Source organism: Micropterus dolomieu, linkage group LG07 (assembly GCF_021292245.1).
Source record: "Micropterus dolomieu isolate WLL.071019.BEF.003 ecotype Adirondacks linkage group LG07, ASM2129224v1, whole genome shotgun sequence".
Classification (NCBI taxonomy): domain Eukaryota; kingdom Metazoa; phylum Chordata; class Actinopteri; order Centrarchiformes; family Centrarchidae; genus Micropterus; species Micropterus dolomieu.
Window position 1 is genome coordinate 16,773,361 of NC_060156.1, and position 26,642 is coordinate 16,800,002.

At 41.2% G+C, this 26,642-nt stretch overlaps 2 protein-coding genes across 2 annotated transcripts in view; one reads left to right on the top strand and one right to left on the bottom strand.

Moving 5' to 3' along the window:
- The window catches only part of col4a2 (collagen, type IV, alpha 2), a 105,668-nt gene that overhangs the window by 71,319 nt on the left and 7,707 nt on the right, over positions 1 to 26,642 (top strand). Inside the window, exons 16-37 of the mRNA XM_046054527.1 lie at positions 17,526 to 17,589; positions 18,334 to 18,444; positions 19,455 to 19,604; positions 19,690 to 19,761; positions 19,960 to 20,111; positions 20,202 to 20,274; positions 20,455 to 20,561; positions 21,598 to 21,781; positions 22,181 to 22,225; positions 22,494 to 22,568; positions 22,651 to 22,749; positions 22,893 to 23,114; positions 23,235 to 23,396; positions 23,490 to 23,660; positions 23,835 to 23,978; positions 24,082 to 24,207; positions 24,681 to 24,862; positions 25,719 to 25,782; positions 25,896 to 25,970; positions 26,063 to 26,170; positions 26,293 to 26,400; positions 26,490 to 26,561. Of these exons, the coding sequence (XP_045910483.1) occupies positions 17,526 to 17,589; positions 18,334 to 18,444; positions 19,455 to 19,604; positions 19,690 to 19,761; positions 19,960 to 20,111; positions 20,202 to 20,274; positions 20,455 to 20,561; positions 21,598 to 21,781; positions 22,181 to 22,225; positions 22,494 to 22,568; positions 22,651 to 22,749; positions 22,893 to 23,114; positions 23,235 to 23,396; positions 23,490 to 23,660; positions 23,835 to 23,978; positions 24,082 to 24,207; positions 24,681 to 24,862; positions 25,719 to 25,782; positions 25,896 to 25,970; positions 26,063 to 26,170; positions 26,293 to 26,400; positions 26,490 to 26,561 (2,566 nt within the window). The remainder of the gene's footprint in view (positions 1 to 17,525; positions 17,590 to 18,333; positions 18,445 to 19,454; positions 19,605 to 19,689; positions 19,762 to 19,959; positions 20,112 to 20,201; positions 20,275 to 20,454; positions 20,562 to 21,597; positions 21,782 to 22,180; positions 22,226 to 22,493; positions 22,569 to 22,650; positions 22,750 to 22,892; positions 23,115 to 23,234; positions 23,397 to 23,489; positions 23,661 to 23,834; positions 23,979 to 24,081; positions 24,208 to 24,680; positions 24,863 to 25,718; positions 25,783 to 25,895; positions 25,971 to 26,062; positions 26,171 to 26,292; positions 26,401 to 26,489; positions 26,562 to 26,642) is intronic.
- me3 (malic enzyme 3, NADP(+)-dependent, mitochondrial) lies at positions 1,632 to 13,513 on the bottom strand. Its single transcript, XM_046053520.1, has 13 exons — positions 13,353 to 13,513; positions 12,129 to 12,278; positions 11,057 to 11,132; positions 10,811 to 10,972; positions 10,601 to 10,704; positions 10,413 to 10,522; positions 9,192 to 9,289; positions 8,902 to 9,015; positions 8,703 to 8,808; positions 7,938 to 8,080; positions 6,623 to 6,796; positions 6,344 to 6,442; positions 1,632 to 3,169 (listed from the first exon to the last, which is right to left on the bottom strand). The coding sequence occupies exons 1-13, from the start codon at positions 13,481 to 13,483 to the stop codon at positions 3,008 to 3,010; spliced, it is 1,629 nt and encodes a 542-aa protein (XP_045909476.1). The 5' UTR covers positions 13,484 to 13,513; the 3' UTR covers positions 1,632 to 3,007.

Consider the following 26,642-nt stretch of genomic DNA (forward strand, 5'->3'; position numbering starts at 1 on the left):
GAAAATGATACATCACGATATCTAACTATGAATACAAAATGCCTGTGAAAAGGTTAAGTTTTCTCTATTATATTTATTTGTTGCAAATCCAACTGTTAGAAAACAGCACAATTCTGCAGCACGTTTTTCAGTCTGTAAATTAAAATGACAGAACTATAAAGCAACTATGAAATTTTCATATCAAACATTGCTTCACTGAATTTACTGAAAATACAAATTTCTGTATACCACCTAGGTCTAATATGTACATCACATTATATTGATAACTATTCAGTGACTCAGTGTTGTGCTGCCCTTTCTCCACCTATTGACAACTGTATTTTTAGGTCACTGGGAATTTGAAGTTTTTGTTCTGACCCTTAGGGGTTGCTGTAGTTTATCAGTGTGGAGCAGATCAAGCCAGTGAAGTTAGCAGCTCTTTTTTATTTCACACAGAGCACAGGAAACGTATGTATCTTAACTATTTACAAAATATGTCACTCTGGATGTTAAGCATGTGAAGCAAAATATGTAGTTTATGTTAAGGTTATATTATCGCGATCACGATAATATACATCCATTAGCATGTCAATGGAGATTCCCATTACATGTTAGCATTGAGCTAACCGTGAAAGTAAAGCATATATCGATATGATGGGCTGGAATATCGATACAGTGTCATGGAAAAATGAAAAAAACTATATATTGCTGTATCGATTTATTGGCACACCCCTAATAAAAACTACATTTTAGTCTAAATTTTAATTTATAAAACATAAACATGTTAATAACACTTCACTGTATACACTACTATTTTTTTTACCTTGATTGACCTACATGAATAAAAGTTTTTCACAGATATGCCTGAGGCATTTAGTACATGGCATCATAATCCGCCATCTTGGATTGATGAGGTCATCAAGCAATAAATATTTGGAAAACAAGAGCGTAACCACTGTTACAATGTTGCTACTGACACTGTCCTCAAATTACTTGGAGTACATAACCATGATATATTACCCCAAAATGGACATGCATGAGAGGGTTAAGGTCTCCCTTGCTGTAACCAGTCTGTGATTGTAACTAAGGGGCCACGCTCAAACCATGAATCACAACATCAGGACTGCAGTACATAAAAGTATGTGTACTGAGCAGACCTGCAGCAGTTTACTGAAAGTAAATGAGGGTTTTCTGAGTGGGAATCTTTTGTGTTTACTGTTTTGACATGTCAAGTCACACATAAAAAAGTGTGACTTGACATTGATTTTGAGATTCCAAGATTTTAAGAGCAAGAAGAGGAAATCTTTGATGAACAAGACCGAACTGAGGCACAACTAACAGGAAAGGTTGATGCTGGTTGAATTCTCAAAATAAAAGTTATTATAGCTGCTTCCTGATTTTGTTCTGCTTCATGTCAGACCAGGGTCAGGAAAAAAAAGAGATTGAATCATATAGTACTTTCAGGCCATACCCAACACATTTTAAATAATAAAACATTTCATGGGTCTACCAGCAGGGAGCAGCACGTCCCAAGCAAACCATGTAATTCACGATTAGACAGGGAAGGTAAAATTTATTTGTACACCCTGGCAGTAACCACTGGACTATTTATGCAGCTATCAGGATGCAGGAACCACCCAAAATCACTCATATTTTGTTAAGAATTTTATTTACAAAGTTTCATGTTCCCTTTGAAAAATTCAAGCATACATATCTGTCAGTACTAAAGCTTGCATCATGACCTATAGGAGTAAAAGACACAGTTCATCAGTAGCTTTGGCAAGAATACAACAACAGGCAGAGCCCTGTACAAAAATAAAGGACAACACACCTATTGTATATAAAAACATCCGGATGGTGACACTGAATCTCCAACAATCCCTTCTCTTAACACATTAAAAAACAAAACAGCAGTGCCTCCCATCACGAATGACAGATTCTCACAGGGTAAGCAGATTCAGGAGCGTTTTCAATCCTGTGTGAAGGTTAAAACATGCATGCAGACTGACAGGAGTGTAAAATATGAAGAAGCAGCTACAGGGATGAGCCGGATGTGGCTCCTACAACAATCTCAGCTACCCACCAAACAAATCTAGAGTTTAAACTCATTATATGGAGCAGTGACGTCCTGAGGTCTCACAGTAAGAGGCACTGAGAGTTTCTGTGAAATGTTTATCTTTTTACCTCTGTTCACTTTTGTCAAGACAAGAGAAAGCATTGTGCATTACTGTGAGCCACTGCTTTTTGTCTTCTATGCACCAGCTCTGATTCGTCTCTCAAAGAAAACAAAAAACAGAGGACCGCATGTGCTGAATACTACATCTTAGCTCGAAAATCTAGTGAAAGGAGTGTTGTTTAATTGTAGTTATAGTTAAGTAAGATCGTACTTGTGATATTTGATATGCTGTTGTGCGGCTATAGAATATTTCACTCAGTCAGACCTTAATCAAGTACAGAAAATTGATAAAATATAAAGTACTGCACTGAAAGAGGAACAAAAAGACAACTTGCACTTGACATTTCAAAACTTTAGTCATAGAGAATCACAGAGAATAGCGGTCGACCGATATGTGTTTTTCAATTGCCGATGAGGATATTTAGAGACCCATGGTCGATATATATAGCGCCAATATCAAAACAAAGAAAAGTCATGTATAATTTTTCCATGCAGAGTACAATCCGATATATATGATTATCTTAGCCAGTAACATGCTGTTTTAGATGACAATTTTATCTGAATCAGTCGAAGAAAATATTTCAAATTGGCAGATATCGGCTGGATTAATCGGCCAATCGGTCTATCACTAATAGAGAATATTTATTTGGCAAATTTAAATATATAATGACCACTGTCCATCTGGGAGGGCAGCAGAGATTTACTAATGTCTACAAAGGAAAGAAACAAACAAACAAAAGCTAAAAGGAGAGAATCATTGTCAAAATTTCTGAACGGAGACAATGCAGAAATTGAACGCAACGCCACGGCAGCATATTGAGATAAGTGAGAAAGAGAGAGAGGTGGTCAGGATCACACGTCCTGGACTTTCATGGCCTCTTGTGGCCAGCTGTATGTGTCCTGAATGAAGGAGTCGTAATCAGGGCTGTAGATGTGAGACAAGACAAACGCCTCCTTGTCTTTAGGCTCGGGGTACAGCGAAGCGATATTGTTCTTGTATGCATAGTTGACAATCTGGCAGAGAAGGAAACAGGAAGTGAAGAATACACATTTGGAGAAGTGAACAATAACACTGAGCTGACCATACAAGGTTCACACAGTTTGATACGCTCAGCCCTGGAAACTTATTTTGTCAACCAGCTGCTTACTATAAGTGGTGGGATCCTACATGAGCACAAAGTTTTCTGGCAAAGTCCAGACAGTTTTTGGTTTGTTCACAGGAGAGTTTTTTTTTCTCTGTGCTCTTCTCACTTGTTTAAAGTGGGTGGGGCTAATATAGAAAAAGTTAATGTCACGTAATTATGTGCACCAATCAGGATTTAGCAACAACTGAATCAGAACTTGATGACTATGCTGTTTGTTTGCTTTCAATTAAATCGATCAAACCACATCCACACATCTGAGTTTGTGAACGTTCAACTATGTAAAGATATCTGACTGTTACTTATGAATATTTAAAGGGGCATTATGTAGTTTTCAGCAGCCACTTGTGGTGTGGTTTTAAGATTTCAACCAGGTGTCTGCTTGTACGCGTGCTCACTTGAACTCATGAGCGAGCATAATCCGAAACACAACTGCTTTCATACAGAGATCCCGCAATAAATGCGGAAACCCTGGCATGCCGACTGTGGCTTTTCTCCAAACATGTTCAGGCTCTTTTACTGTTTTTGTATCTTTCACTGGAGGCTCAGCAATGTGAGCACAGCTAAATGTATTGGACGATGATGAAGCGGTTAGTGAGCTGGACTGAATATTATAACGAGGTTGCTGACACACTTTATAACACTGCAGACTGCAAGTAACATTACTGTAGTGAATGGGTCTTCCTCTGTATTGTTGTCCTACGGCATTTTGTTGCAGTATCGTATATTATGTGGGTCACGTTAGTCAGTGACGGTGGAGAAGCTGTGTACCTGAGTATCGGTAAAACCACAGTAAATCTATATTGAATTCTATGAAGCAAACAGTGGCAGATCTGTGATAAAGTAGCTGGCTGCCCCTGCCTTGCATCAAGGCTAGTATAAACAAATCGCTCCACATTTGCTTTGTACCGTTACATCATTTGTTGTGGGCTAAAATAAGCACTTTGACATAATACCGGTGGAACACAGGATACTAATGTGGATCGCGTTAACTGGTAAAGTAATTTGGAAAGCAATAACGTTATATATTATATTTTGCAATGCACCGGATAACATTAGCAACTGCTCTGCGTCAGCGTTTCTGATGTAAAAGCAGAACAGTGGCCGTTCCAAGCAACAGAGAAAGCAGGCGTGTGCTTCATTTCTAAGTGAGGCTACAGCCTATTGACAATAAGGAAGTAAAAGTGATTACATATAGCCCCTTTAATGTTGCTTTTAAGAATGAAAGTTTTCAGTGGTTTTAACAAAGTTTGAATTAAAATGTTTCCTCATGGACTGCAAAATGCAATTAATAGAATCTCTTTAAACGACAAATCATCTTTAATATGTTTAAGCAGATCTTTATCTACATCAAATTTAATTTAGGAGTAAAAATACATAAATGAGAAGAAAAACACATTGAACGAAACTCAATTCTAGCTGGAGGCATCACTGTTGAGACATTTATTTTATGTAAATACAAACAGCTACACTTTAAGAGACATAATTTATAAGATCTAGTTGATCTTAGCTCCACATGCAAATTATCAAGCTACAATATACCTCCATATATACACTGCTCAAAAAGATAAAGGCAACACTAAAATAACACATCCTAGATCTGAATGAATGAAATAATCTCATTAAATACTCCTTTCTTTACATAGTTGAATGTGCTGACAACGAAATCACACAAAAATGATCAATGGAAATCAAATCTATCAACCCATGGAGGTCTGGATTTGGAGTCACACTCAAAATCAAAGTGGAAAACCACACTACAGGCCGATCCAACTTTGATGTAATGTCCTTAAAACAAGTCAAAATGAGGCTCAGTAGTGTGTGTGGCCTCAACGTGGTGTTGCTGGATGGAGCGAGACATGATGTCCCATATGTGCTCAATTGGATTCAGGTCAGGGGAACGGGCGGGCCAGTCCATAGCATCAATGCCTTCCTCTTGCAGGAATCGCTGACACACTCCAGTCACATGAGGTCTAGCATTGCCTTGCATTAGGGAGGAACCCAGGGCCAACCGCACCAGCATATGGTCTCACAAGGGGTCTGAGGATCTCATCTCGGTACCTAATGGCAGTCAGGCTACCTCTGGCGAGCACATGGAGGGCTGTGCGGCCCCCCAAAGAAATGCCACCCCACACCAAACCGGTCGTGCTGGAGGATGTTGCAGGCAGCAGAACGTTCTCTATGGCGTCTCCAGACTCTCTCACGTCTGTCACATGTGCTCAGTGTGAATCTGCTTTCATCTGTGAAGAGCACAGGGCGCCAGTGGCGAATTTGCCAATCTTGGTGTTCTCTGGCAAATGGCAAACGTCCTGCACGGTGTTGGGCTGTAACCACAACCCCCAACTGTGGATGTCGGGCGCTCATACCACCCTCATGGAGTCTGTTTCTGACCGTTTGAGCAGACACATGCACATTTGTGGCCTACTGGAGGTCATTTTGCAGGGCTCTGGCAGTGCTCCTCCTGCTCCTCCTTGCACATAGGCGGAGGTAGTGGTCCTGCTGCTGGGTTGTTGCCCTCCTACGGCCTCCTCTACGTCTCCTGATGTACTGGCCTGTCTCCTGGTAGCGCCTCCATGCTCTGGACACTACGCTGACAGACACAGCAAAGCTTCTTGTCACAGCTCGCATTGATGTGCCATCCTGGATGAGCTGCACTACCTGAGCCACTTGTGTGGGTTGTAGACTCCGTCTCATGCTACCACTAGAGTGAAAGCACCGCCAGCATTCAAAAGTGACCAAAACATCAGCCAGGAAGCATAAGAACTGAGAAGTGGTCTGTGGTCCCCACCTGCAGAACCACTCATTTATTTGGGGTGTCTTGCTAATTGCCTATAATTTCCACCTGTTGTCTATTCCATTTGTACAACAGCATGTGAAATTGATTGTCAATCAGTGTTGCTTCCTAAGTGGACAGTTTGATTTCACAGGAGTGTGATTGACTTGAAGTTACATTGTGTTGTTTAAGTGTTCCCTTTATTTTTTTGAGCAGTGTATATGAAACTAATGACTGAGGTTACATATCTCGCTGTGAGGAAAGATCACCCACCTTCACTGCGATCTTGAACGACACCTCTCTTATGGTGTTGAGGGGAGGATAGAGTCTTCCCTCAGCCAGGTGCTCCTCTGTTACCATGTCAGCTATTGCCTGGAGAAGAAACAAAGCGCAGAACAGACTGAGACAGCGATGAGACATTAAAATACTATAATGGTTGATTGAACTTTACCCTTCATTACCATTTTACAAAACAAACAGTATTTTTTATCATAAATAAAATCAAAAATACATGTTAATGTATCATTAATATGTGGTAAGTGAAGACAATACCTCTGCTGTGGTGAGGAAGACGTCATCAGATATGTGGCGCACTCCACAGGCAATGACACCCAAAGCAACTCCAGGGAAGACGTAGGCGTTGTTTCCCTGGCCGGGGTGGAAGGTGCGTCCATCAGCCAGCGTCACCTTGTCAAACGGACTTCCGCTAGCAAAGATGCCCCGGCCCTGACAACAGAGAGGAAGAGGAGGATAGAGAGAAAACATGTAAGAGAAACTGCGAGTCCCTTCTGTAAAGATAACAGAAAGGAATGTTTCTTTTTGTTTGTTGGTTTGATTCAACTGTGGAGATTTTTTTTACCACTCGGGTGCTGTGGAGCAACATTTCTGTGCCTGCAGGGGCCAGTAATGCAAAAGTCTACTGGGAAGTTCTGCAGACGAGAAAAGCTGTTATACCAATTTACAGGACAGTGGCTACAGCTGATCATGAAAGCTAACCATGTGTCCATGCTGAGTTTAGTTTTTACATGCAATTGTTATGATGAAAAGTAGAAGTATGAGAATAATGAGAACAATATATAAACTGTGAAGTTTAAAAACATGAGCCCACAGTGGCACTAAACTACACCAAAAAGGTATATCATGTTTTGTGTAAGCAAAAATATTTTTTAGCAAGGATTTTTCGACAATGCATAATTCTTTTACTACAATATCGGTAATTGCACATCAACATCTATATTTAATGCAGCACTTAAGGTGCAGGCTTCTTGGACTTTTTTTTGTACACACGAGACTATAATATCAGTGAGGCGTTACGGTGCTATAAGTTTTACAAGCCATCAGATGTCGCTGTGTTTGCTGAGTCTGAAGCCCCAAAGCTTCAAATCTTTTTCAGCTCAAATAGACAGAAAGCTCCAAAGCTGCATAAGGCTTCATTACTAGTTCAGTTTTTTACAACACAAGTGTTAAATTCTTATTGAGCCTCGAAATCTCTGGTCAGTTGCTGACTAGGCCTTGCTATCAAATATCCTGATGATCCGCTGATGTATAAAACTGGTGTGCAAACCCACCTCAAAGTCTGGCCATATTTACCAAATGAAATGAACTATAATCAAGTTACAAGTTTTGGGGAAGTAATGTGCCATAAAAGTCAGCACACGATGTATGAGTACAACCTTGGAAAAAGCAAAATAATTTCAAAACATTTAAAAAATTTCAATGTATGTATAAATTTGTTTGTATGAGGTAGGATACATTTAGCGGTTTTTGCTATGTCTGAAACGCACGCACGCAAGCACGCACGCACGCACACACACACCTTTTACCTGGAACTTTTCTATTCTAAATACCTTATTGTAGTGATTATTACCTCCGTGAGCTTGTAGCACTGCTCTGCTGTGCACTCCGCCTTGCTGGTAGGATTGCTCAGGGCAAAGATGATTGGCCTCTCATTGAAGGATGCCATGTCTTTGATAATCTTCTCAGTGAACGCTCCTGCAATAGCAGCCACCCCTTCATGTTCAGGAAACCGAGCAGAGGGAGAATCCATCAGATGTTGCACAGATACAGAACCGAAATGACTTAAATTTCAATTGGAGTTGATATTTTAAGGATTCAGACCACATGGGTCAAGCAACAAATTACAATCTCCAAATTGTAAGTTTTTAACCTGGCAACTATGGATCCGCTTCTATTTTTAATTAATTTCCAATCATTTCCTCTTTAATCTTAAAGCACAGAAGATGTTAGCATGAACCAGTGCTGTTACGTTCTCACAATGGTGAGTATTAAACACTATTAAACAGTCTGAAAAATATCTTCCCGCTCATCATACAGGTGGTGTATAAATTTACAGCATTCACATCTAAAATCTTTAAGGCATTAGATTAAATTAACAGAGTGAATTATTTGATTTATAGCAAATTAATTATAAAGTTGTTATAATTGCTCTTAACAAAGCTGGAGGGGGAGAGAGGGGTCACCTTTAATAGACTTCTCTGTTTTCCCACAACTGATCAGGAATGACTGAACCACAGATGGATGAAACAAACAATAAGGGTTAAATGTTCTTTGAGGGATATTTCAGGATGATTGAACGTACACTTTACTGCAGTGACCGTGCAGGTGGACTCACCTATGATTGCGGTGGGTTTGATGGTGTTCACCACCTCCTCCAAGGTCTTCAGGTGCGGATGCTCATGAGCAAACTCCAGCTTCTCGTGATTCAGATTGCCTCTTCCCTAAATTTGTGTAAAATGTCTTAACTTCATATGGTGCTGTTTGGTGATTTAAAATCATGGGGATATCTGGGACGACTGAAACACACACATTACCTTCACAATGAGACCTTTTGAGTCAACCATCCAGATTCTCTTTGCAGCTTCTTCTTTAGTTAATCCCTCTTTGGCCATGGCCATTATAAGCAGGTGAGCAATACCCAGAGCAGCCTGGGGAGAAGAATGAAAAAAAAAAAAAAGGACAATGAGGATCATTCTCCATCTACATCACAGTTTCCTTCCTTCCTGTGTCATCAGAGTTGAGGCCCAGTCTAATCTCTTAGGGATTACGGACAGTTGTTTTTAATTCAAAACAGAATAAAATCCTAGTGAGCAAATCCTCTCACCTCGCCCGCCCCCTGGAACACAAAGGTGTGGTCTAAGAGTTTGTTCTTGGTGATCTTCAGAGCGCCTAAGATCCCAGCAACAGCTACTGAGGCCGTGCCTGAAAGAAAAAGAAAACTCTTGTGAGAACTGCGATAATTCAATGAAATTAGCAGGTTTAAAATGGGAGCACTGTAATTTAGATATGTGGTTTTCAGTTGTTTGGCTTGTGATCCTTTAAGGTAAAGAAATGTCTACTTGTGACCTCCCTGTTCACTGGTTGCATGTGTCTGCCAGTTGTAACCAGTTCAATCAAATGTTTCCCGTTGTTTTATGTAAATACATGGAGGCCTGAAGACATAAAATAAATCAGAAAAAAGCATTGATTTCAGTGTATATAGTTTTGTTGTGTTTCACAGTTTATCTGCTTCCATTTTCTATTAATCATCTCAGGAGCCCTCAAATTTATCCCCAGACCACTTTTGGGAACCACTGGTGTCGGAAATTCAAACACAAACTGAATGACATTTGCACAAAGACTGCATCGTGACGATACAGGTTATTTCAGAGGTTAAATGGATCCATTTAGAAAATTTAATTTTGTCATTTGTTGAATTTTTCTTTTAGAAATATACAACAAGTAAATTTCCTTTCATCTCAATCTTTTTCACTACATTGTGCTCAGAAAGTGCAATAAACATGGACAAAGCCTCAGGAATGAAGTGACCTTCCTGATGTTCTACACTTTTGATTGATTTAACTTCTCTATAGCATTTAAGCGTTAACTAAATTCTACTAAGAAACCTAAACATTAAAAGTTAATATAAAGGCTCCTTTTTTAAATTTCCTAACAGAATGAACTGTGTATCTATGATCAAACACAGGTTGGTACCATTACTGATGTTCAAATTCAAGGCTCACTTACTCTTACTCTTAGTGGGAGTCATTTGTGGCTTTAGCTAGTGGGAAATAGGATGGATAGATAAGAGATTATAAAATACTCTGTTTGCTCTGTGTGTCTGAGATCTAAAAAAAATGTTTTACTTCTTTTTTTTCTCTCAAAATTTTAATCTTATGTTTACTTATGTTCTCTTCCTTCTAAGAATGTGGTATTTCTGGGCTGTGGGAGGCGAAAGTTTCTTGATTGTTCTAATTTAATACGAAATAAATTCCATAAATATAGTATGTAAAAAGCAGCAGTTATCTCCCCTGCTGTCTGATGAAGCAATATGGAGTTTAAGTACCTTGGATATCGTCGTTGAAGGTACAGTATCGATTCCTGTATTTGTTGAGGATGCGGAAGGCGTTGCTGTTGGCAAAATCCTCAAACTGTATCAGGCAGTTCATCCCATACCTGCGGGACGATAGAGCTACCAGTCAGACATCAGGATCCCTCGAACACTCGTTGGTCTTTTGTTGTGTTTCCACTCACTTGTCGGTCACTGCCTGCATGAACTCGTCAATCAGCTCGTCGTACTCCTTCCCTCTGATTCTCTTGTGCTTCACGCCAATGTACAGGGGGTCATTGAGCAGCGCCTGGTCAAAAAATCCTTCAGTCAATCAATTCTCTAAACTAACAACTAACATGAAGTGCTCATTAAACCTTCACTACAGCCTTCCCGCAGCTCTTGATCACACACACCTGGTTGTTAGTGCCGACGTCCAGCAGCACGGGGAGACACTGCTGTGGTTGAACACCACCACAGGCTGTGTAGAGCGCCAGCTTCCCGACAGGAATGCCCATACCATAACTTCCCAGGTCACCCAGGCCGAGGATGCGCTCCCCGTCCGTCACCACGATGGCCTACACAGAGAACACACATCAGCAACATATAGGATATTCATTTCTCAGTAGTAAGTAGCTGTGTGTGTGTGTGTGTGTGTGTACCTTTATGTCTTCTTCAGGCCAGGAGTTCAGCAAGGTGGAGATGTGGCCTCTATCATGGATGGTGATGAAGAGTCCTCTGTAAACAAGTAGGTTTCCCTTATAAGGCAGCAGTATTGTTGCATTCCCCCACAGGTGAAAGTGTAACTGATAAAATACATTAAAATGTGCTCTGTTGCTCCTCAGGCTCTGTTAGCCTCAGCCCCCCTCCTCCTTCATGCTATTGGCTGCTGAATCTGGGGACCTGCAGCCAATCACGATCCATCTGGGGGTATATAAACACTGAGGAGCTGCTCTTTTAGGCCTCTTAGCTATTTGTGCTGCCTGCTTACACACAGTGTTTGCGTATTGTGAGCTATATTGTCAGCACCATCGCTCTTTTGTATGTTGCTGTCAGATTAAGGTCAGAAAAATTATATATATTATAGATAGAAAATATTTTTCTGTTAGCCTTCTTTTATGAGGCAGTAGGTTGCTTAGTTTCAGTGCTGGTACATCTCTCTGCTTCTCCAAACTTGGGACGCATTGACTGCCATCTACTGCAGGTGATACACTGACTATGGATAAGTACCTCATTCAGCCCATTTAAAAACTCCCAAACCATCCCTTTAACTCCTTGCCAGGACGCCCCGAGAGAAAGAGCTGCCATGTTTGTGTTGACAGGAAGTTTAAAATTCTGATTCTGATGGTGTAAACAAAAGGGTCAACAATGACACATTAATGTTAATTAGACAAATAATAAAATGTTCACAAGTTATTCAATCTGTTCTCTGTCTTGGCATGACAACCACAATGCAATTCAGATTAAACCAAATCAGTACTCAGTGATCTTTGTGACGGATTAATGAACTCAGGCCACTTTTAAGTCTCAGCAAGTTTTATTAAGTGAAATTTGTGGAAACCAGACTGAAGTATACATGATTTGTTGGTCCTGGGTCAAAACGTGTAAAACATGGTCCTTCATAGAGAATATTAGGGTTAACCCAAATGTAAGAATGAAATAATATCTGAGCAAATAGTGACGTGTGAATGAAACTGCACTGTACAGCTACAGTGTAGATGTGATAAATCTCACCGAGGTCTCCTGAAGGCGAGTCCATACTGTTGACAGGCCAGGCCGACAGTGGGAGTGTACACAATGGGCATGAACTCCTCGATGTTGGAAGTCAGCAAACGGTAGAACAACTTCTCATTCCTGTCCTGCAGCGTCATCAGCAGGATGTACCTGAGCCGGAGACAGAAAAAGCTATCAAAAACTCACATCGCAATTTCTGTTTTAGTGAGCTGAAAGACTCTTGCTCTCCCTAGCTCTAGGGATGGCGGTGATGGCGCAATGGATAAGACACATGCCTTTGGTGTGAGAGACCCGGGTTCACTTCCCACTTTGACACATCCACCATTGTGTCCCTGAGCAAGACACTTAACCACTAGTTGCTCCAGAGGCGTGCAATCTCTGACATAAATAGCAATTGTAAGTGGATAAAAGCGTCAGGCAAATGGATAAATGTAATGTAATGTCGGTCAGTCCACTACTTTAGCCCAGACTGAAATAAATTGACAGCTATTGAATGGATTGCAATTGCATTTTGTGCAGACATTCATGGTTCCCATATGATGAATTGTAATAACTTTAGTCCCCTCAGCTTTTCATCTAGCGTCATCATCAGATCATCAACATTTCATTTGAACCAATACATTACTTTGGTTTATGACTAAATACCTGCAAACCTATTGACATTTCCATCAGCCTCAGTTGTGCTTGTAAATGTTAGCATGCTGACACACTAAACTAAGACATAAACATTATACCTGTGCGCATAGTGGCATGCTGATGTTAGCATTTAGTGCAAAATGCCACTGTGCCTAGCTACAGCCTCACAGAGTTGCTATCATGACTGCAGGTTTTTGTTTTCTAGTGTGACGCATGGATGTTCAAGGACTTTACAATATTATAATATTGTCTTAGCATTCATTAGACTCCTTAGACAGTAAATATAGACAGTAAATATAATATGAGAGAGAGAGAGAGAGAGAGAGAGAGAGAGAGAGAGAGAGAGAGAGAGAGAGAGAGAGAGAGAGAGAGAGAGATGAGATATGAGATGCAACAAACGGCCAAGGCAAGAATCAAGCCAGGGATTCTGTCGTTATATATGTGTCTTAATTACTAGCCCGCTGGACGCTGCTTTACAAGTCTTAAAAAAAGAGGCATGTTCAGTGGGCTGAGCTAATTTCTTTTGAAGTTGTGTAGTGTGACTATCTTAAACAACACATGAGTCTTAACATGAGTCTGTTCTCTCACTTGTCCAGAGGATTGGTGCGCGTTTCATAGCTCTTCATGACACGCAGCACTTGTACGTCCTGGGAGAGGAAGCAGGGGGGCAGCAGGCCGTGGATGCCCAGTTGTAGGCGCTCCTCCAGGGTAAATGCCATTCCCTGCAGCGTGACAGAGTAGCAGTTATACAATGCTATATTCTCTGAAAATAGTCTTCACAAGGTAAAGACCACAAACAAAACAAGAAATCCGACCATAGCGAGTCATGTGTTAGTCATCACAGTTAGGGGTTAGTTATGACTCATGCCTGTGGCGTGCCCTGAGACAGTGGTCTTTTTGATCGTTTCTCCAAATTATGAAATAGTTTCCATTTTTGTATGGAAACACTGGTGTAGGAAAACAGTATAAGGCAACACTGAAATGTCCTACAAATGTTTTGGTGAAATTGGGAGTAAACAACACGAGCTCAAGCCCTGCACCCCTCTGCCTTCTGTTTATGGTTAGTGCTGCTACTCCTCTGTCTCGGCGTTGGCAAGCTTCCCAAAGAGTGACTCGAGGAGAGTGTGAGGTTTAATCTATTTATTCTGTCCAATAGTATGGGAGCCTGAACTCACTCCCCTGTCGGCTGGACTTCTCTTTCCGCTGCACCACTCACTCCGTTTCCCGTTGACTCTTGCACGGCAGAGGAATCACTGACCTACATGGGGAATAAACCGGCCTGCTAGGGTCAGTTTGATCTACTGCGGGCCTGTGAACTTTGTGAACACATGCGTGTGCCAGTGAATTATTCATGCTGGAGTGTGAAATATGATAGTGGATTTAAATTTTGGTTGCTAATAGTACCCTTAGCTTACAATCATTAGGTCTACATTTGATCCACAGGCTGCATGCTTTCCCATTGAAGAGTTTTTAGATAATAGATGCTCAATGACTAAACAACACTATACTGTACAGCTACAAGTTACATACTTATATAGCTGCACAACTACAGCTCTGCCTACCAGAGGTCATTAAAAGGAGATACTCTGATACACCAATGCCTTGGATGGAAAACGTTTTCCATGTAAATTCCGATAACAAATGTACCTGCATAACTGTGAACGTGACCAAAGAAAAAGTCACAGGTTAACAGAGTAAAGCTATTAGGGTGAGCAGGTAAAGAGGCACCAACCAGCAGCTGTAATTAAGCTAGCCTACATGCTGTCCGTCAAGGACACAAGAGAGACCGAAACTAAATGTTGGTGGGAGAGCTATAAACTGCTATAAGAGTAACCTTTGTAATGACTCCAGTACAAACCTTATCATGGATTACTGTAAAGTTACAACATAATATAACTACATATTATCACACGTGATACATTTATATGGTTATTTTGTTTAATATTTGAGAGGCTAATGTAAAAAGAAAGAAAGAGGTTAGTGAACAGGGACAGAAATCTGACCTTCCTCAACAAATACAGTTAATATATATAATGGCACTGCTCAGTGTCACACAGCATTACACCAAAGTCTGTGTGACTGGGACAACATGTGAAGAAGTTACTCAGACTTTAACTGGATAGTAAAAGTCTGCAAGTGGTATAATAATTAGGGTTAGGGTTAAACCTTTTTAACATTGACTTTGCATCTGACTGAATTAAATGTTCAAGCACATGCCTGGCATGAACTCACACTTTATTGAAAATCTAAGTAGGGTTAAACTTGCTGACTGTTTTCACCAAACTGACCTGTGAGTCAGAGTGTAAATGCTGACTGGGCATCAGGAACCGTGGAAGGAACTGTGACTGACCTCCTATCGCCCTAAATCAAAGCAATAAACTCAGCTGAAGCTTTTTATCGTCTTTTAGGACTAAACGTTGAACTGTTGCCGGTGTTCTGACGATCTATGCTGCCTTGCTGAAAAATGCTACCATAGCACAAATCAATAGACTCGACTCTACTCGGCCCTGCTCCGTTTTCCATTGCAGATAGTACCAGAGATAGTACGTAGCTTGTCGTCATAGCGACGCCGCACACAACTGCCGCGACGTAACGTTCAATGCGACACACACACCAGCGATCCACACAGCTTTCTCTTTTTTAAGTTAAAATGTTTCAACATTACTCAGGATGTAAAGACAGATAAGCAGTATGAAAACCTTCCAGTCGTGTTTTCCTCTGCCGTTGTTGCTGCAGCGGTCTGTGTGACGGCGGGAGCAGAGGGCTCTGTGAGCGGGCGGCTGGCCGGCCTCACACGCTCCTCCCGCGGGTTGGTGCAGGCTTCCCCCGCAGACACTTGCGGAGCTCCTCAACTCCGAAAATATTCAAGCACATTTTTGTTCCGCCATCACTTCTCCTAAAACTGTCAATATTCGAAATCTACACAGCTGATTTCTCACCTCAAAACTTCTCAGAAGTGGATTTAGTGATGAAATTACGTACGAAAACTGTAAAATATAAAACTTTCTGTTGCTGGCCTCTGTCTGGTGCACGCGATGATGATGCAGTGAATAGTGACGATTCTCTCTGACCAATCAGCAGTCTGTTTTCACGCTACATTTTAGTATCCCTCAGCTGGCTTGGAACCTCGATGAGGTGAGGTGATACGAAAAAATGTACCTGGAAGCAGGTACAACATTTCTACAATGGAAAACCAAACAAAGGCCAGTCCAGCTAAAGAGCCTCAGCTCAGACTAGCTGGTTTGATGGCGTGCCTGACCTGAAGTGAAGGGCTGGACTACAAACGAGCTGTTTCAAGTGGTTCAGAGCAGTGCTGTCTGTGGGATATGGGAACTCCCTTTAGCCTGGACTTTTGGCTTTTTCACTTTGAAAACCTGTTACATGCACAAAAAAAGATATATAACTCAATAAAGGAGAGTGGAAAAGCCAAAAAAATCATAATACCACCTCTTTAAACTGCGGTGAGCTGTGAGGAAGCTGGGAGAGTGCAGTGAAAAATGGGAGGGTTAGCAAGTCATGAATGTTTTCATGAGAGGAGAAGTGATTGTGGCTGTTTTTATTATAATTATTTAAGTCATGTAATTAACGTGACAAAAGACTGACTCACCTCTAACACAGCCCTCTGCCTGTTTCTGCATGCTGCAGACTGGCGGTAGAATGCGGTAAGCTGATTGCAATGCTGATTTTCTTCTGTGGTTTTTGTGGTGAGGCAGTATAGTTTACAGCTGCAGCGCGCCCTCTGGTGGGCAAACTATGCAACACCCATGACATGAATCTAGTTTTCTTTTTTAACAGTCTGCGGTTATAAACGGCTGATGCCGATTAAATAAAATAAGCTCATATCGACCGATTATATCGGCCAATCGGTCAGGCTCTAATCTCTATTTAATGTAAGGGTTGCAAAACGGCATGCAGGGTTTGAATATTTCACTCAATATTTAACTTAAAATGAGTATTCGTACAAACTGTCATTCTTTAAAACAGTAAAGAAAACTCAACATTTTTTAAGATATAATGGAGCATCCATCATGCGGTTTCACTCTTAAACTGTTCAACTTCTAATTGTAAAAGATGTTAAAAGTAACAGCATGATGCTCCATCCAGAGAAGCCTGAATAGCTATTGGGGTCGAAGTTTTAAATTTGCAGCCATGAAAAACACACAATCACTTGTCAACATCATATTGTTACGGACTGAAGGAAATGAGGACTCAACTGCAGACACTGGGACTAGAGTAGAAGGAGAAAACAGGGGTTTATTGACGGACTCAAAAAAAGTGCAGAGATGAAATCCAGGCTGAGAGTCTTTTCAAGTGGGCAGGAAAGCACCATGAGCTGGGCAGGCGGCAGAAAACAGAGTGCTCAGGAGTCAGGAATAGTGCAAAGAAGCAAAGCAAAAATTTATGTAACTGTTTTCAAGTTGCAGCCATGATATGTGTACCACTAGTGTAAACAGATAACCTGGCAAGGAAATGAGTGTTGAGCCGGTGTTTAAATATTGCATGTTTTGATTATGGAATAGCCTTCTGGTGTGTGGAGGAGCCACAGGTGATTTGATGATTAGAGCCTAGGGAGGAAGCCAGGGATGCCACACACAAACATACCCACACACAGACACAGTGAGAACAAATAGGTGATAGACAAAAGCATCAGGGCTGAGAGGCTGGTACAGCCTGATCATTTAACGTATAGCCTCAGACAGTCTGAATAAGATGATTTAAACAGCATTGGGGTTATGACCAATATTACATTTTGTGTTTTAGGGAGTCAGAGGTGACCCTGGAGATCTGATTTCATCACAATCCCCTTGGCCTTGGTCTTCAGAAGGTAAGTTGGTTAACACCAGATAACAGTCAAATAATCAGCACAAAGAAAATTGAAAGAGTTTTAAGATGATACCCACTGCCTGACTAATGTTAACATGCACTCTGACAACATTGTTGCTGACGTGAAGTGAAGTGTATTCATTAGCGATATTACTGAAGTTCAGCTTTAAACAGACTGCGCAGATATGTCAGAGCTAAAGGTCAGGTGTTCAAGAGACACAAAATGAATATGTACCGGATGAGGTTTATAAAAATCCAAAGCGCGCCCCTCCGTGTACCTTCGGAACAAAAGAGCTTCTATCATCATGCAGGACAAAGCACACCATTTGGTGAAGGTTGGCAATAGGTTGAACCGACAGTAATTAATAACTGAAAAGTGATTGAGTGGGGGGTATGTTAAGGGATCCATGTCATATAGGTTTAAAAAGAAATGTGGCAGTGAACTCTAACACTAGTGTGAGGAAAAAAATCTTCCAATTATTACTCAAAGAAGCGGAAGATAATCTAATTTGCAGTAGTATTAAACTAATGGAACTATAAGTGTTGTTGTTGTTATTACAGTAAATTCAAATGAGGAAACAGTTAGAAACTCATTATAATCCTTCATTTATAATCTGTTTCACAGCTACATAAGAATGAATTAAAGCAGTTAGAAGAAGTGTCACTGATGTGTGAGCATATGATAAGTAAGTTGTTGCTCAGATTCTAATAATTGTTTCTTTTAATTTTGCTTTGACTTGATAAGCTGGTCCTTCCGGTCCTCTTGGTGAGCAGGGTCCGCAAGGAGAGAGAGGCCCTGTTGGAGACCAAGGTTTTCCTGGACCCCCGGGACGCCCCGCCTCTGAACAACAACTAGGTCTGTAAACTATGCAAAGAGATCCATCCACCCACTCAAATAGTCTTATCAAAAGAGCTGTCAAAGAATGAACACAGTGTAGACAATGTACTGCTGCATACTTTTTTAAAGTCATTTTATTTATACATTGCAAAATCACTAAGTAAAAGAAATACTTGCGGGGAAAACCTCAAGAAGAAAAACAGATGAGGGATCCTTCCTCCAGGACAGACCGACATGCAATAGATGCTGGACACAGTAGTAAATGTACTAACAAAAGTAGACTCATAATATGAAGGGACATAATGATTGTTATGTTACTTGTTACTACAACTCAAGTGTGAAAGTAGAGAAAAAGAGTGACTGACTAATAAATAAAAACAAGAAGCTATACACCTTTCACTTACAGAAATGATGGGTAATTGCACAGGATAATTGAAATACACCCATGGTGTGTTGCATTATACTAAAACATATTTATATATGTATCTGTGTACATTACTATATCTACAACATACGACACCATCTGTCCTTAGACTCTTGATTCAAAAAAGATACAACAGTGTGTGTTGTGTTTACAGCTAGTGTGACCAGCCATCTTATTATTCTACTAGTCTATCAAAATTCAAGTAACACAACCAAGACCCAGATATCTTGCCTACATGAGGTTCTTTGCAGATATTTCTATACGAACCATCAATTAGTCTTCATATTTCCCTTTGTGACTTTACAAAATAAAAACAACATACAGTATCTTGATTTTTTTTTTGACAGAATACACATTTTACATTTACATTTACAATTAACATTTAGATTTGCATGAGACACATCATAACATGGTCACAACATAGCTGCATCAGCAGTTGTGAGCAATGGAAACTCAGTCCTCATGAAGTGTTGAAGTTCTCAACTTCAATCAGTCTCAACACTGTTCTCCAATTTAAGTTAAACCTTTTAATAAACTGATCCGTTCATGAATTTTAAATGCTAAAAATAACAAAATCCTTTTCATTTCCTTTTGCTTCTGCCAGTGTTTGATTTCACTGGGCCATTTGGTGTAAAGGGGGAGCAAGGAGAGAAGGGCCAACAAGGGGAACCAGGACGCCCTGCTGTCAGTGCAGGACCCCCAGGCTCAAGTGGGCGCCCAGGGGCCAGGGGCCCTCCAGGGCCCAAAGGAACATGTGAGTGACACTAAAGTTTTAAATATTTTATCTTTCTTTTCTTGTTTATTCATTTTACCTTTACTGAATTTCTGTATGCATCTAGGGGCTGAGTACTTCAAGGGGGCTCCCGGTGGCAGTGGAAGGCCTGGCAGTGCAGGCTCTAAAGGAGTGAAAGGTGCTGTAGGCATACCGTTCATGATAAAGAAGATTGTTGACATCATGATGGATAATAACACAGAGAGTTACAGTTTTCTGAAGGGCTCCATTAACGCCTCCATTTAATTTGCCCCATGTAAAGAATCAGTTAAATTCATAATATACACAGTAACACTTGATGTTGCTGACCTGTGGGTGCCATTGTGCGTTCATTTAGGTGATCATGGTGAATGTGAATGCACCGTTACCAACTCTCCTCGGGGACCACCTGGCCCTGCTGGTGACCTTGGTGATGCTGGGATGAGAGGAGAGTTTGGTCAGGAGGGTGATGTAGGAGACCCAGGTCCCAAAGGAGAAGAAGGCTTACCTGTAAGGATAAACGAGTCATATCATCTTCATTCATTCATTTTGTCTTTTTAAGCTGTTTCTGTTTCCTAAGGATTTTTTTTTATCTTGCAGGGATTCCCTGGACTTAGTGGTGTGCCAGGCCAAAAAGGTCAAAAAGGGGACACGACTGTGGCCACACAGAAAGGTGCAGTGTACCTGTTATTTCATCTTATTTCAGATCAGCACCAGGGTGTACAAGTGGGCCAGAAATCAAACAGTGATCTTTGTTGTGCGTTTGCATACTGTGTCCACATCTGTGGTTATATGTGTGTGTTGATGCACGATTGAATGATTACGTCAATGCATGTGTGTATGGTGACTTCAGGACATTCTGGAGACCCAGGAGATCCCGGGCGAGATGCCGAGCCAGGAGCACCGGGTGCTCCAGGCCCAAGTGGTTTGTCTGGTTCCCCTGGGATTCAAGGTTCTCCAGTGAGTCTCCTTATTTATATACAGATGGATATATATTCAGTTTCATATTGAACACACTTGTCATATCCTGTTCATTTCAGTGTCTTTGTGCATTAGGGCAGCGGTAGGAAAAAGTATTCAGATCCTTTACTTAAGTAAAAGTAGCAATACCACACTGTGCTAGTACTTCACTACAAATAAAAGTCCTGAATTCAAACCTTACTTAAAAAAAAGAACTATATGCAAGTATTATCAGCAAAACTTACTTGAAGTATAAAAGGGGTAAATGGGTAAAAGTACCCAGAAAAAGTAGCAGAAAAAGTCCCGGTCAGTGTTTCAATATTATTTTTGATTATTTTTTATAAATATTACTGCTGCATTAATGTGTATGTATGCATTTTACTCTGTTCTGTATATATTTAGGGTTGCGATCATTTTAACTGCTTTATATACTGTTGGGTAGTTTAATCCAGTGATTCCCAACCAGAGGTACTTGTACCCCGGGGAGTACTTCTGCATTTGCCAGGGGGTACGTGGAACGATAGCTTAACTAATTTGAATAAAAATTAATTAAGATTTAATTTAAAGAATATCTCCATATATTAAGGCAGTGGTAATAACTGAACAATAATGTACCTGTTACAATTATGTCAGAATGTGTGAAAACTAGTTAGCAAGCGAGTATAGAACTCTAAACAGGTAGCTCAAAGTAAAAAGATAAATTAGTTGAAATAAATAGCTAAAAGTAATGACTTATCAGTTCAAATAGTTAGCTGAAAATAATGGACAATAATATGGAAATGGTTGGGACACTCAGCTTTACTCCAAGTGGTTGTCGTACTATTCCTGACCAAACCAACCATAACATTGACACTTCAATGTGAAAACAATGTTGTGACAATATCCACTTTTATATAATCAATAGTGTTATACATTTGGTACAAGATAGGTGGGAAATGATGATGGGGTAAGTGGTCTCCTCTCTTTGTGAATTTCCTTTCATGACAAATCACCAGTATATCAACAGTATATTGATTGTGTTGGTTGGTGTCAACAGGGAGAAAGTCCCAGAGGAGAACCTGGAGACAAAGGTTACCCAGGTGCCCCTGGTCGACCCGGTGCAGCAGGACTAAGGGGAGAATCAGGTGCAGTCGTTGTGGGCCTTAAAGGTCAACGTGGTTTACCTGGTGATGATGGCCTTCCAGGCTATCCTGGAGTTCAAGGAACACCTGGCAGCCCAGGTGAGAGGCGACTGACTGTCTCCTTTTTCCCTTTTATTCAATCTCAATATGGTGTTGCATAATTCTCCAAGGCTTTATATCTTTACAGAGATGTTACCTGTTTTCACTTCGCTTCATATTTCATTTTACCTCGCCTCTCTTAAAATAGTCTCTTTTGTAAGTTAATGCAAAGCAGTTAAACATTAATGGCTTGTGATTTTTTTTAAAAAAGAAGGCGTGACAGGTATATTTTGCCATTTTATTAACTTCTCTTTCTTCGCTTCCTGTTGTCACCTTGATGCAGGGGCTGCATCCCTCAAACCAGCTGAAGCTAAGCTTGTTTGAGATAATGCTTTGGCTTTGAATAACTCTTGTTTCGAATGCCTCAGTCTTTCATTCTCTCTCATTTGCTACTGAAAGGCGGCTGTAGTCCAGCAGGAGATGGAGGACAGGTGGATGTAACAGGTAGCTGGTATAATAACATTTTCACCTTATTGCCCCTTTATAACAACTCTTTTTGTGCTTTGCCTCTGGATTATTTGACTTGGGTGTATTATGATTTTTGAATTATTTACAATTTGAGATTTAGTGACCAGAAACACCAGCTAATGTTATGATAAAGTCATGTTCTGAAAGACAATCCACGCTGGGCAGCAGACAAAAATCACAAACATATCGGTTAAAACCATTACATACAACCATGATGTTGCCCTAAAGACTGTGTTCTTCTTAGGTCCTTGCAATGCTATTCCAGGACCTCCTGGACCGCCTGGACTTCCGGGAGCCAGTGGATCACCAGGTTTACCAGGTAACACAACAAGACGCTTGTGCTGAGTGTTGTCTGCTTTGAGTCATTTTTCATGACCTGTTTATGTTTTGTGAACCAACAGGCCCTATAGGCCAAAGAGGACCACAGGGTCCACTTGGGCCACAGGGAGAGAAAGGAGAAACAGGAGATCAAGGCAAAGGTGGCCCTCCAGGACCACCAGGTGAGTAGTGATAAGAAAACACTTACTGAGCGATAGATTAGATTAGATAGATAGATAGATATAATTGATCTGATCTTTGATTTGAAGATTCTCTTTAGTCCACATAATTTTCTTTTATTAACATTTATGGTTGTCTAATAAAGGGTTTTCTGGCCCACGCGGAGACTTGGGGGTTCCTGGACACAAAGGTTTAGTAGGAGATCCTGGGGTGCCTGGTCTGCCTGGCCGGTACGGGGCACAAGGTGAGAAGGGTGTTCATGGAGAAATCTTTGGAGCATCGCCAGGACCACCCGGTGACCCGGGGCTGCCTGGGCTTCGAGGGAATAGAGGCCACACTGGTGATCAAGGAGAACCAGGCTATCCAGGTTAGCCATACATACACCTTGTCACTTACTTATATTCAAACAGTTTATTTAACCTTCCTGTCACTTAATATTGCTTTGCCTTGTTTTTTTGAGAGGTATTAACTTATGATGTTCCTCCAGGAATGGTTGGCATGCCTGGTATGATCGGCTTCAAGGGTGAGAGTGGTCCTTCAGGCCTGCAGGGGGAGGAAGGGAGGCCTGGGCCAGCGGGAAAATATGGCTACCCCGGTGACCCTGGGAGAGCAGGTTCAACCGGGCCGCGTGGTGCGACTGGACAGCCAGGTTAGACAAACATACACGCGACACTCTCCGAAATGTTCTTGTCCAAATCTGACATCCCCCTTCCTTCCTCGGTTACATCAACCTGCTCCCCAGGTTTAACTGGAGAGAGGGGAACTGAAGGAGACCCAGGCCCTCCAGGTCCAATAGGATTAAAAGGCAACCCAGGGACATACGGTAATGATGGTGCTGTTGGAGAGCGTGGCCCAACAGGTGACCCAGGACAACCTGGTGGAGATGGACGGCCAGGACTTTCAGGAATGAAGGGTTTGTTCTTTAGATATTTACTTTGATAATCTACTCCTTTTAAAGAAAATATATATATATATATATATATATATATACATACATATACACAATTAAGCATTAAATATTATAATATTTTTGGTTTTGGTTGAAATGTTAGATTTCTGTGACTTCTGGTGGCCCTCTCTTTCCCAGGAAACAAAGGGTCTTCTGGCATGGCAGGTTTTGAGGGGAAAAGGGGTGATTCAGGGGTGAAGGGCTTCAGCGGGCATAGAGGAGAACCTGGATTGCCAGGCTATGCTGGCCAAAAAGGAGTGATAGGTCAAAGTGGAGAGAAAGGTGAGAGTGTTCTGATATAAAATTGGTCTTAAGTCTGCTGTGTTCTGTTGGCACTACCACATAAACTCTTACCAACTCTCTCATAACCACGACTGTCTGCCAGGTGATCGTGGGTTGAGAGGTCCACCTGGGGAAAAGCCTCATATCCCTGCCCAGGTGATTGATGACATGAAGGGAACCAAGGGAGAGAGTGGGAATCCTGGAAATAAAGGCTTCACCGGGCCGAGAGGTGTGATGCTACAATCTTTCCTTCTCACGCTTTACTTCCTCACATCCTACTGTTCTCCACATAGGCTGACTTAAAAATTTGGGACAGTCCCGAATTACGAGCAGTTGTCCCGGTCCTGTTTGTCCCAAAGATTAGAGTAAACATGAGTTTTGATTATAGCCTAATAAAACATTAATGTTTTGTGTCTGTTGCGCAGACAGATGTGACAGGCACTGTACTGATGAGATGAATTGAATTAAATAAATTGTAACAGATTATGATTTACACACATGTTACATATTCACTGTCGTTGTGTTTGTTCCTAATGAATGACTATTCATAAACTTAATTTTACCATTGAGTTTTGATTTTCACATGTTATGGTTTTATTGATTGTGGGCCCTGAAAGTAATGTACTGGAGGCCACGCCCATCCCCAACTCACCTGTCCCGAATCTATTCATCTATTCTTATGTGGTCACCCTATCGCCACAGGTTTTAAGGGTTTCCCTGGTGTGCCAGGCTCCGAGGGAACTCATGGTCTTCCTGGAGAGCCCAGCACTGAGAAAGGCTACCATGGAGATCCAGGAGCACAGGGGCTGCCGGGGATAAAAGGAATGCCAGGCCTAACTGGAAATCGAGGAATTACTGGTTTTCAGGGAATGCCTGGCATCAAGGTGAGCAGAGCCATAATGGGATAATTGACGTGACTCAGTCTATGCTAATATCATGGCTTCAAGAGGCACTCCACTAATTTTACAGATGAAGTTCAGTTTACTCATCAAGAGGAGTAATACTCAGCTTGTGAAAACAGTTGTATAATGTCTTCTGTCGCTCTGGAGGGAGCTTTCCACTGACTACTTGATGAACCCACGGAGAATTATCACCAGACTCTTCCGTTTCTGTCAGCTCTACAGGTTGTTGTTTCAATTTTTACAGGCCACAACTTTACTGTTTTGTTTCACTTTCACAGCTCTCATAGCATTGTCTCCAGCAGCAGTAGGCCTTTAGCAAAGAAAACCCCTCCAAAAACCAACTGTACACTACCTGCTCAGCACCAAATGGCAAACAGTTGGTGAATGTAGTGGAGAATTTAGCACCTAAAGGAACAGATATTTCTCTCAGGAGTTAGCAGAGACCAAAACGGCGCTAAAAAATAATGAAGGTGGTCAGTTGGAAAGACGTTGATGTTTAGCAGGCAGTGAGAGTCTAATAAAGAATGCCATTGAGTTGCAATCTGGAAAATGATCTCGACCTCTTCAATTTGACCATTATTTTTTTAATCTGTCCCTACTTCATGAAACGTGCAGTACTACATTTCTGGAGGACCCCTTTAAGTCCACTAATTTCAATTATAGCACTCATTCTGTCAATATACTCTTTTGAAAAATTGTTGAAGTCACTATGCCATCATATGTGCAATTGTACTATTGTTTTGAAGTTTCAAAAATGTCCACTACATTTCTTTCATCACAACATCTCGTGCAAAAGTAATATGTTCTAATATTTAATATGTTTGTTAATTGCTTTCAGGGAACTAAAGGAAGTCCTGGAGCCTACGGCGCATCAGGAGAGCAAGGAAGGACGGGAGGCAAAGGTACAACCAGAAGTTTAAACTCCAGACAGATGGGGATCTAAATAATAATTTTAAAGTCATTGTGATGAAAATGTTTTAAGTGAATATATTTTAATTTTTGAATACTATTACAGGTGAGAAAGGCCCTCGTATAGACCTTCCAGGATCTCCCGGATTGAGAGGAGAGGATGGTTTACCAGGAGAATCAGGTACAAACTGTAGCTCATTCAGCTTTTGTTACGTCTCCTCTGGAGAATTAGAGGCTCATTCTTGATGAGATGTTTAATACCCCCCTTTACAGGCCAGAAAGGATTATTTGGACATACTGGGGACAGGGGTAATCCTGGTTTTGATGGTATCGAAGGGAAAAAGGGACAGCCAGGTGAACCAGGAACATTAGGACACCCAGGTAAGAGAGTCCCTTTCACTGCCTTATGACACACTGTTCAATTCAAGTATGTCATTTAAAATGTTATACTGTAAATTTTAGCAGAATTACAATGTAACTGCTCTGACTCTGACTTTCTGCAGGTTCAGATGGGCAGCAGGGAACTCCTGGTAACCAAGGTCAAAAAGGCTTTCCTGGAATTCCTGGAAAAGAAGGACATCCAGGCTTTCCGGGCTTCCCTGGAAGCAAAGGTAACATGATAAAACCAGGGCCCTCTCTTTCTTTAAACTACATTCATGTCCACCGAATTGCTCCATCTGACCTATGCAAATGTGCGCAGGCTTCCCGGGCCTGAAGGGTCTTTATGGATTACATGGACTGAAAGGATCAAAGGGTATCCCCGGACCACCAGGTATCCAAACACATTTCAGAATTTATAAAAACAATCTCTCTGTGCATCTTTCACTACTACAGCATGCCATGAATGTTAAAT

What these genes read in the sequence shown, in the direction of transcription:
- me3 (XM_046053520.1), bottom strand. Translation starts at nt 13,483, where the DNA reads ATGGCATTTACCCTGGAGGAGCGCCTACAACTGGGCATCCACGGCCTG. An exon ending in CTCGCCTTCAGGAGACCTCG is followed by an intron (nt 11,133 to 12,128) that starts GTGAGATTTATC and finishes ACTTGTTTACAG; the next exon opens with AGGACTCTTCATCACCATCC. An exon ending in CGTTCAAGATCGCAGTGAAG is followed by an intron (nt 3,170 to 6,343) that starts GTGGGTGATCTT and finishes CTTCTCTGCCAG; the next exon opens with ATTGTCAACTATGCATACAA.